The sequence below is a fragment of the Cajanus cajan genome, chromosome 10, assembly GCF_000230855.2.
Source record: "Cajanus cajan strain Asha chromosome 10, NIPB_CcT2T_4, whole genome shotgun sequence".
NCBI lineage: Eukaryota > Viridiplantae > Streptophyta > Magnoliopsida > Fabales > Fabaceae > Cajanus > Cajanus cajan.
In genome coordinates, this window is record NC_138526.1 from 42,281,708 (window position 1) to 42,293,416 (window position 11,709).

An 11,709-nucleotide genomic window follows, 5' to 3' on the forward strand; every position below is an offset into this window, starting at 1 on the left:
TTTTTATTAAATCAAATTTTATAATTAATAACTTTAATTTATTATTTTAAATTTTTGACTAAATTTATTTGATACTAAACTTACATATTTAGTTAAAAACATGTATAAAATAACTATATTTTAAATTTTAAATTTTAAATTTTAAATTTTAAATTTTAAATTTTAAATTTTAAATTTTAAATTTTAAATTTTAAATTTTAAATTTTAAATTTTAAATTTTAAATTTTAAATTTTATAGTTTACAGTTTAAAGTTTAAATTTTAAATTTTAAATTTTAGATTTTAAATTTTAAAGTTTAAAGTTTAAGTTTTAAATTTTAAATTTTAGATTTTAAATTTTAAATTTTAAATTTTAAATTTTACATAATATTCACAAACATGGCCTACTAAAACTTCGTACATAGCTTATCACAATGAATATACTTATTATTTTTCAAATTTACAAAAATGGCACCGTGAAAACGAAGATTTTTCTATATAGAGTTTGAATTTACTGCTACTAAGCCCGTGTTTGGATTCACGTCGTGCGTCCAAAACGTACGTCCAAAACGTAAAAATGAGAAACTATTATATGTTACTTCCGTGTCAAATTCATCAAGACGTGGTTTCCTGACGCGAATTCAAACACGCGGTAAAGGATCTGAAAACTACAATAATGAAAATGAAATAGCCCTAATCAAAACAGAAAAGACAGAATTGAATCCGAAATTTAAGAAGCATGGAATTGAAAATCCCATAATCGTGAAGGCGCAATCATCAAACGTGAAAAACAAAATTAAAAAAAAATTCTCACTGTTGTTGTTTATCTCCTCGAAAGACTGAGAAGCTTTTCCTACAGATGACGGTTATTAAGGGTAAAAAGGTCCTAATAAAAATGGAAACCAAATGGTGGTTACGAAGATTTGTATCCCTTTTATATAATGTTATAGATATTGTGTAAAATTATTTGTAAAATTATATGTCAACAATGAATTATTCAACTTGAGCGTTATTTTAAAGTTAGAGATAAAATTCATATAATAATTACTTGTGTTCAGATGACGGTTATTAAGGGTAAAAAGGTCCTAATAAAAATGGAAACCAAATGGTGATTACGAAGATTTGTATCCCTTTTATATAATGTTATAGAATAGGAAAATTGTACTTAGAAAAAAAGGTACAAAACTAGTATATACCATTGATTTCACAAATTAAAAAAAAAATACATATACATATATATATCTTTTTTTTTCTCCTTATTATTGATGACATCTATCACTTTCTCTTTTGTCTTTTTCTCTTTTCTTCTTATCTCTTATTTTCACCTTAATCCTCTCAAAATGAGGTGTACAAATATCATCACTCAATGCCAAATAAGAAAAACTAAATGGACTGGAACAAAATGATAAGATCTCCTTTTGTGCATTGGGCCTATGGGATCCATAGAACAAATGGTCCAACCCAATTAATTCTCTCTCTCACACGTCACACAGTTCGGTTTTCCTTTCTTGTTGAAAAAGTTTAAACCCTCTGCATAAACCCCTCGACAACCACAAACCCTTCACTCTCATTGGGCGTCATCAGAATTTGCAAGGTATTCCCCTTTCCATTTTCCGTTTCTTTCCCTGTAATATTTTCTACAAAGTACTTTAGGCCATTTCTCGATAAGGCAATGTTTCAATTCTATTTATGTGCCAACTGTTTATAGTTTTCACTACATTCGATTAATCTTCTCCCTTTGATCAACATTTTCCTTTTTCTCAATTTTTTTTTTTTTTATCAACATATGAACATCTCATTCTTTTCTTGTTTAATAAATGTAATTTTCCTGAATATATAAATATAATTTATTTATAAATAAATGTGTTTTTAACGTACCTAAAAACATGAATAACGCATGCAATCGTTCTGGTTCTACTGAAAAGTGAATAAATTGCAAGCAAATGTGCAACCCTCGCTCGCGAACTCTCTCTGCGTGACCCAGCTACCCCTCTTTCTGCGAACCTTCTCTCTCCCTCCCTCGCTCGTTCTCTCGCTCGCTTTTTCCTTCTCTCTTTCTACTTCAGGTTTGCCTTTCTTCTCTTTTAGACCCAGGGTTCCGTTTGATTTCTTGATGATTAGGGTTTCATTTTCAATTGTTTGATTTTTTCTTTGATTTCTTATTGATCGGGGTTTCATTTTCATTTGTTTGATTACATTGACTTCATATATTGATTCTGTAAGCTTGTTTGCCGATTAAAGATTGAGACATAAAGTGAATAGCAGTTATGTATCAGTCTCTCTGATTAGATTTTGTGGACTGTATTTTATTCATTTTCATGTTTTTGCTTCTATCTTGTTACAGGTAGAAATAAGGAAAATTCTCTTTGCAATTGTTTTATAGGTTTTAGGAATGAATGCATGTATGTATCAAGGAATTAATCCATTAGAGAAAAAGTTTATTCAATTGTTGCATTGTAAATTTTGTTCTCTTGTCCTGTTGGAAGAGTAAACGTATTAGACAAGATGAAGTTACAATTGAACACATTTGTGAATAAAAGATAGTATATGGTAATAACGATGGTAGAAACCCATCCCAAGTGATTTTCACGTGTGAAGAAAATTATTAGAGATAGAAAAAGTTAACTTCTAACGACTTCTTACAGAGAAAACTGACTTTTTCTATCTCTAATGAAAATTTGTAGAAACTGCAATAAGAAGAATAGATCAAACAGAGAATACACTAAAGCAGAAAGAAACCAACAAAAATCATAAGCAAAATCATTAACAAGGATTTTGAGTTCAATAGTTATACTATAAACATGATTTGCTATAGAGCATAATAGGATCTTCTCATCTATATATGTTGTCAACCCAACTAATGGGAAAAGGTTTGGTTGTTATTTATTTGTCTAGGGAAATAAAAGAAAAGGTAAAGGATTCTAAAACAAAAGAACAGGAAAAGGTAGACATAATCTAATATTGTGTTCTGATATTTCATTCAAGTTCAAGTACTCTAACCTGCTCATCTATCATGATTTGCCCACTATTAGTTTATTTCGAGATAATAATTTTTATATTAATGTTCTAAGGAAATTAAATTCAATCAATAACAATGTCCTAAGGCACCTGTTTGTACCTATATAAATCATCTCAAATTATTCAGTATGTGTTGATTTGTTTCTTTAGAACTCATGCTTATTTTGTGAAATTCATTTTCCCTCTATCATGATCTCTTTGAATCTTGTCTCTACAATGTCATTCTGTCTATATATCCTTTAGATTGAATTATCTACAGCTTACTTACTTGCCATTAATACTTCAGCCTTTTATTCCTATCCTGAAAGGTATTTGTGAAATCTCACTTTCTCTAAATCAAGGAACCAGAAAAGCTGAACTGTGTTATGATGGCCCAGTAGTATCTTTATGTTCCTGTTTACTCCTTAAGCATTTACTCTGTCTCTAACTATGACATCATGTAATTTTTCTCCACTGTTATAGATGAGTTGGTTATTTTGACCTGTGGTTTTGAAACTTGGTTCACTTTGCCAACTCTCTGGTGAATTAGTTAGCTATATCTGGTTTGTCATGTTTGGTGGGTGTTTGATCATTCACCCTGAGACTTGTTGAATCTCTTGTAAAGGTTATGCTGGAGAAGGGAAATTAACCCATGCAATTTACCATCTAGGAAATTAGAATTTTTGTATGATGCTATCATATGCTAGCTTAGAAGGTAAAATGAAAAAAAAAAAGTTATATTGCAATATTTGTTTGTGATTTAATCTGTCTGTTGATGTGTGGTTTTAATACACAGTGAGCAAGATTTCCAGCTGCTGTTTGTTAGAGTTTCTAAAACATCTCTTACTCTGTTGATGTAAAATATCTCTTACACAGTGCTCTATAACTGCAATTTACTCTAAAACAAGGAACCAGAAAAAGCTTGTGCTAAAATTTGACAAGTAGATATTATGGTACACAAGAGAATAGGATATCATCATGAGGTTTTGAACCATTATAAATACCATATATTGGTGCAGTGCCTACAATCTCTTATATTACAATTCATGTTCCCATCTTAGTTCTCCACACCCTGCTATGTCACCCTACTCATGCCAGCCTGTCTCCGTGGAATTTCTGAATTTCGTGGCCTGCACCCCAACCAAGGACTCACTCTCCCCTTTACATTGCTTTTGTTTCTATGTTAGATTACATTATTTTTTCTGAGCCAGTGCTATCATTGTGTCATTTTCAGCATTGCATATTCTATTATGCTGTAACACCATCAAATGATTGTTGCAAGTTAGCTTTCTAACTTTTTCATGTGTTTTGTTTATTTCGGGTTTGGGGCTTTTATGTATTCCAGCAATACTTGGTTATAATTGAGATTATAAGTAAAATATATTTTTTTTCTTGATATGGACATACATACAATTGGAATTTCATTGTGCTTATTTTGAATCATAAGTGATATTGTAATTTTGAACCATCTCTAATCAAAGTTAAAGATTCCTATTTTTTTTTCTTAGTTTAAAATGGATTCACTTTGTACCATGAATCAATGTATTAATCGTATTTTGAAGTTTTTAAATATATTGTGAATTTAAAATGTATTGTAAATTTATGAAGAAAAAATTAATTAAATATAATGTCCAATATAATTTTTTAATTATTAAAAGTTTTCTAATATTATAATTAATTTCTAATTATTAAAGCTTTTTTTAATAAAATTTAATATTAAAACTTTAATTTTTTATTAAATATTTAAAAATGAAAATTTTCTTGGTAGAAATTGAAATACACTACTAAACAAACAAGGTAATTGAAATGCAAGATACTGAAAAATACTCTATCCAAACAAAATATTTAGAAAAGGAAGGGAATTCAATTGAGAGTAATTCAAATTCTAAGAATTTGAAATTTCCTGAATTTCTAAAATGCCTCATCCAAACACACTATTAGGGAAAAGATGAATTTCAAGAACATGAAGGTTCCAAACATTCCTGGTGGTGGTTCTGGCGCGGTCTCTGCACTGCTGAAGCTTGGAATTGTTGGTGGAATTGGTTTGTATGCAGCTTCTAACAGTCTGTACAATGTTGAAGGAGGGCAGCGAGCTATTGTTTTCAACCGTCTAGTCGGTGTCAAAGACAAGGTTTTTCTTTCACCATATTGTATGAAAAAGAATTGAAAATGGTTTGCTAATTATTGTATTGCAGTGTTTGATGATTGATACTTGGTTATGATTGTTGCAGTCTTTCTGTTATGGTTGACGTTTCTTTGAAAGAGCTATTTACCTTTTCATTTGATTTGTAATGAGTGCAGTCATTGTTTAATAATTATTAGTCTGTTTGGATAAATTTCTCGAAAAGCACTTCTATGAGGCAAAAATAAGGAAGGAAAAATAAAATGTTTCTCCATAGTTTAAAATTAGTTTATGCATAAGTTAATCTGTAGAAGCTCTCTCATATAGCTTTTACAAAAAATTACAAATAAGCTTATGCATAAACTAGTTTTAGTTTATGGGGAAGTTTATTTTATTTTACTTTCATATTTTTTTCCTTTCAGAAGTGTTTCTCGAGAAGTTTATCCATACATGCTCCAAGTTTTGTTATGGTTTTGGCAGTAAAATTGATCTTTTGGTTAATGTCCAGGTCTATCCTGAAGGGACACACTTTGTAATTCCGTGGTTTGAGAGGCCAGTAATCTACGATGTCCGTGCACGACCCCATCTAGTTGAGAGTACATCTGGGAGTCGTGATCTACAGATGGTAAACACAGTTTGCTAAAGATTTGCTTCTTGTCACAGATACATGGTTTTGATATCAAGTTCTAATAACCCTTTTCCTCATCCCCTTTCTCCAAAAATGGCTTCCAATCTTTATAAGATTGTATTCTTTGAAATGAAATTGATTTGAGTATCTTTATTACTTTTGATGGAACCACTTGTGGCCATAGTCTATCAACTTTCCTCTTGATTTACAGTAGGACTTTTTTTGACGTTAGTTTTTCTTCTTTTGTCCCTTTATTCCCTTTTTGATGGTATGTTTGTGTGGGCATTATTATTGTTGTGTCCTTCTGTTTATTGCATCATTGTTACTGGATCAAATTGTAGTTAACAAAGTAATATTCTCACTTGTGATTTGTTCCATTATGTTTTCACCATTGACATAATTGCCACTAGCGTGAAACATAACTTCGTTCAGATCGTAAAAAGTGCATTCATTTTAATGTATCTTACTTTTCATATAGGCTTAACTACTTTAGAACCTGACAGGTGCCCCTTAATATGAAATGATGTAAACAGATTTGCATTACTTCCCATTTGGTGTTTTAAAATCATTTATTTTTTAATTTTGACACTGTTAATTGTTGCTATAAAGTCTAAGCCTCCAATTTGCCTTTTCAAGTTTAGCCTTTGTTTCTTATGTGTGAAGGTTTCTGCATTAATAATTCCGTACTCTTTCCATCACAATCTGCACATTGTCCTTCCTCGTTCCTCCCCATTTTCCTGGGCTGTTCTGTGCCCTTTTTTTTCTGTGAAAGATAGGATGTTGGAAGTTTCAAGTAATACTTTATAAGTCAAAAAGTATGTTTGATTTCCAGAAACCGATTTCAAACATTTCATGTTTTAAAGATTTTAACATGTACAATATTGACCTTTTTTTACTTGCACATGCATGTTATACAGGTGAAAATTGGACTTCGAGTCCTTACTCGGCCTTTGCCTAACGAACTACCTACTGTTTATCGGACCCTTGGAGAGAATTATAATGAAAGGGTTTTGCCATCAATCATACATGAAACGTTGAAAGCTGTGGTTGCTCAGTACAATGCCAGCCAGCTTATTACTCAGCGAGAGGTAAGGAGCAAACCTTGTCTGTAAGATACATGTAAAGCTGATATAACTATTTAAAAAAATTGCTAGTTGCTGAGATGGTGTAAAAAAGTTGAATATTTTCTTTTTCCAACTTATGTTGGAAGCCCAATGGATACATATTAGTGATTTGACCTTAGTAATATTCTGCTGAAATCAATTTATCATTACTCAATAGCACCATGTGTATGTTATCAAAATCAAGTCATAAGGATGGTTTATTTTGTTAGGTGAACTAGAGAAATATTTTTCCTTTTGTTTTGTTTGCATGAATCACATCCCTTCCAATGTCTTTAATTTTCACGCAATGTTTACTTATTTGAGTTGAAAGATTTAATTCTAGTACAATGGAGTGTGTTTAAACTTTAATACTTAAATTAACTGTAATATTTGTAGGCTGTTAGTCGGGAAATCCGGAAGATTTTGACTGAGAGGGCTGCTAACTTCAATATTGCCCTTGATGATGTGTCAATTACTAGTTTGACTTTTGGCAAGGAGTTTACAGCTGCAATTGAAGCTAAGCAGGTGGCTGCCCAAGAAGCTGAGAGGGCTAAATTTGTTGTGGAAAAAGCTGAGCAAGACAAGAGAAGTGCTGTAATTAGAGCACAGGTAATGATAAATTACTAATGCTTAGATGCAGTTAACTCTGGTGCTTAGTACAAATTTCTGCAGTTTTTATATTTCCAATTCAGCTTGTATATCAAGTAAAGTGTTATTTGCTGGGTTAGACTATACTGCCATTGTTCCAAGTCTTCTTCCGAAACACAACCCCTGAAACTCATTGAAAGATTGGTGATTTTTGCCACTCTTGATCACGGTGTTGGTTCTTCTTTGGTAACAAGTGACCTTGTCTGTAAATATGCATCTCATGTTCAGACTGGGGCTTTAAATTTAGCCCACACAGTTTGTTAATTGTTGTTTTGCATATCAGATCATTTTTGCTCCTTAGGTACCAAATTTCCTCTGACCATTCTTATGCATCTTTAATGAACAGGGTGAAGCTAAAAGTGCCCAACTGATTGGGCAAGCTATTGCTAACAATCCAGCTTTTATCACACTGAGGAAGATAGAAGCCGCAAGAGAGATTGCACATACTATATCAAATGCAGCAAATAAGGTTTACCTGAATTCCGCTGATCTGCTGTTGAATCTTCAGGAGATGAATTTGGACCCAAGCCGAAAGTGAGCCAGTTAGCCTGTTTGTGATTTTCTTTTGTTTCTAACAAGTAAACATAAATTCCAGGCTGCATTTTCTTTTGATACGTTGTAGCAAATTCGAATATAGTTGGCTTGATCAGACAGTTGAGCGGTAACTGTTAAATATTTGGCAGAGGATTAATTGAGATCCAAATGAATGAAATAATTTCAGCTAGAGTCCGCCATCCTGATTTTATTTTGCTGCCAGTAACAAGTTTGATTGTGGAATTTTTATTCTTTCTGTTTACAAAGTGTTGACTGATGCGTTCATCAACATATTCCCAATGATGATCCATTCCAAAGGGTTTGATTAAATTCTCTATCTTATTACATCTTCAATGGATCGTACTCAACCTGTTACCATTAACACTTGAGAGAAATTTTACCCGATGATTGTTTTATCTTATTATTAGTTGCATAGCTTACAGCTGAGGGCATATTTCTTCGGCCTGTTTGGTAATGATCGTTTAAATTAAGAATTTTCTGATTGGAAATTCTAAATACCATCTGCAATGCCTCACGGTTCGATCCATGATTTTCTTTGACATTAGCATGTATATGGTTTTTCGGTACGTTAGCATGTAGTATTTTTATTTATATTAGGGGTCATTTGTTTTAAAATAAATACAAATAAAATGAAATGAAAGAGATTATAGAGAATATAACGAGTGGTTTAAAGATGCAAGTTAAAAAAGATACAATAGAGTAACATAGAAAATAATTAAAGGGTAAAACAATATAGTAAAAAGTGATGATCAAAATCTTCTTATAGTTATAGATATGAAGCATATTTTTCTAACATCATTCTTTCAAATTTTATTATTATAAATAAATTGTAATGTAAACATAACAGGAATTTTAGAAAAATGAGAATCTGACAGAAATCGGCAAAAGTTAGTGACGAAAAATTTGTTTAACTTGTATATTTATAAATTTTTACTTTCTTTTTTTTATTTTTTATACAAATGATGGTCTAAATAAGTAAATATGAAGTCCACGCAAATATTATTTAACCTCTAGTCATTATCTTTTATCTAGCAAGATATTTAACATGATTGGTTTATATTACTTTAAAGTTTTAATTAATTCAATAGTTTGTTGAGCTTTAAGCTTTATGAATTTGTGATTTAATATAATATAAAAAGATTAAGGGATAGTTATGTTTAGTTTCTGGAAAAATTTAAGTTTTAGGTTTAGTCCTTAATTTTTTAAAAATCTATAGTTTTTGTTGCTGTATTTTATTTTAATTTATTGTAAACATTCATATTTTAGTCTCTAAAATCGATACTGTTCTCTTTATATATGGATTAAAGTTTGATTTTTTTTATTTAAAAAAAGGGATTAAACTAATGTTTTAAAAGTTGAGAACTAGCACTAAAATTTGATCATCTTTCAGAAATTAAAATTACTATTAATCCTATAATTATTATTGAGTCGATAACCAATTAATAAATAAAAAATTAATTTAATGATCAGTTTAATTTATTTTTATGGAAAAGACTACTTGTGTATTTTATTAATTTTTTGGGTATAAATATAAAATATTATAAATATAAATATAATTGAGATCAAACTTAAATCTCTATATGCCTAGCAAAAAAAAAAAAACTTAAGCCTTTATATTTCTAATGATTCCAACTCCTTCTTTTAACACTGCTAGACTAACACTAATGATCTAACAAGTATTTGAATTTGAATTAATGAAATGTTAGATTTTTTTTAATATATTATTTTTAATTTTTATTTACATAAATAACGTATCTTTTATTTTATTTACCTAAATATATCGATTCATTGTATATAATGAGAAATTGGTTCACCAATTCATTTCTCAACCTAAAAAAATTTGAAAAGTTTCATAAACCGATTTCTCATCATGGATTTACGTTTTTTTTTTTTTTTTATAAAAAATATGATTTTCTTATTTTTTTAATTTTTTAAACAACTATTTAAATTATAATTGAAATTTTAAATATAATTATTTTAATATTTTTAATTAATTTAAGTATTTTGTTTTATTTAATAAATATAGATATTTTAATATTTTTAATTATTTTAATTATTTCATTTTATTTCAATAAATATACATATTTTAATATTTTAATATTTTAATAATTTAATAATTTATTTTTCTATTATAGATATAGATATTTTAATCTTTCTAAAAACTTATTTTAGTTTTAATGCAAGAAAATAAATTAAGAAAAAATATAATAACTAAAATAATTAAATAAATAAAATAGACAATTTTTTTTAAATATGTTTAATTTATTTAATTGTTTAACTTTTATTTAATAAATATATATAAATAATTGTAAATTACTCAAAAAAAATAAAATTTTCAAATTTTTATTAAACTAAATTAATTTATGTTAAACATTTAAGTTATATAACAATAAATATTTACATTAAATTTTGTATTATACATGAATCAATGTTGATAAGAAACTTTAGTTTTTTTTTTTGAATGACTTTTACAATATGCTATGAACATTTTTTTTTAGGGGAATATGCTATGAACATATTCTCTGTCTTTTTAAAATATTTTATTGCTAACATCAAATATTTAAGTTAATTATGATTCTACATTATTAATTTAAAATTAACATTATTTTAAATTAATAATAATATTTCTTAATAATATTTATAAAATAATTTTTAAAAATTAAATAAATACATATTATTTATAAAATAATATTGTTATAAAAATTAAGTAATTAAAATATTAAATTATATCTATAATATAAAAATAAATTATTAAATTAATTAAAATATTAAAATATGTATACTTATTAAAATAAAATAAAATAATTAAAAATATTAAAATATGTATACTTATTAAATAAAATTTAAATACTTAAATTAATTAAAAATATTAAAATAATTATATTTTAAATTTCAATTATAATTTAAATAGTTTAAAAAAATTTAAAAAAAACAGATTTTAAAAAAAAGGTAAATCCATGATGAAAAATCGAGTTTCGGAAAACCAATTTTTCATATAGCATATCAAAATTTTCAAGTTTTTTTAAGTTGAGAAATTGGATAGTGAACCGATTTCTCATCATGTATAATAAATCGATATATTTAGATAAATAAAATGGAGGATATGTTATTTATGTAAATAAAAATTAAAAACAATATATTATAAAAAAGTTTGATATGTTACATTCATTGTGATTATTTAAAAAGTAATATCTAATTTCCTTATTTAAGACTTATTTTTGATAGACATATATTCTTATTAAACATATAAATTTTGTTTATCTTTTTCTTTGTTTTAGGGTGAAAATATTCTAATATTTAGTTAAAAAAGAAAAGTGAAGATATTCAATTGTGGATTCCACCAACTTTATAATTATTTTTATTCTATTTAACTTATTTATTTATTTATATATATATATATATATATATAACCATTTTTATCACCTATAATTTTACCTATTCGGCTTAATTTCTCAGCTATTGTCTTAACAAATACATTAATACAGTGCAAGTGTCTGTCAAAACTGGAAAAAGAAAACCTGTGTCCACCCACCCTTTTGCCATGTCACTTATCACCTCTAAGGATAGCAATAGGACGGATTGAATATGGTTTTTTAATACTTGTACTTGCTTTTGTTCTTGTTTTCACAACTCAAATTTATCTATGTATTTGTACCCGTATTTGTCGGGTATATTATT

At 27.9% G+C, this 11,709-nt stretch overlaps 1 protein-coding gene across 3 annotated transcripts; it reads left to right on the plus strand.

The window, feature by feature from the left end:
• The first annotated feature begins 1,420 nt into the window (after nucleotides 1-1,420).
• On the plus strand, nucleotides 1,421-8,200 carry LOC109810422 (prohibitin-1, mitochondrial). Of its 3 annotated transcripts, XM_083065296.1 has the most exons (8): nucleotides 1,438-1,572; nucleotides 1,904-2,044; nucleotides 4,210-4,256; nucleotides 4,917-5,106; nucleotides 5,606-5,722; nucleotides 6,643-6,813; nucleotides 7,225-7,437; nucleotides 7,823-8,200. In XM_083065296.1, exons 4-8 carry the CDS (start codon nucleotides 4,924-4,926, stop codon nucleotides 8,012-8,014), a joined length of 876 nt encoding a protein of 291 aa, XP_082921422.1. In that variant the 5' UTR covers nucleotides 1,438-1,572; nucleotides 1,904-2,044; nucleotides 4,210-4,256; nucleotides 4,917-4,923; the 3' UTR covers nucleotides 8,015-8,200. The 3 variants fall into 3 exon arrangements, with proteins under 3 accessions (XP_020229475.1, XP_082921422.1, XP_020229476.1); XM_020373887.3 differs by lacking the exon at nucleotides 4,210-4,256 and having other exon boundaries at nucleotides 1,439-1,572; XM_020373886.3 differs by lacking the exons at nucleotides 1,904-2,044; nucleotides 4,210-4,256 and having other exon boundaries at nucleotides 1,421-1,572.
• The last annotated feature ends 3,509 nt before the right edge of the window (nucleotides 8,201-11,709 follow it).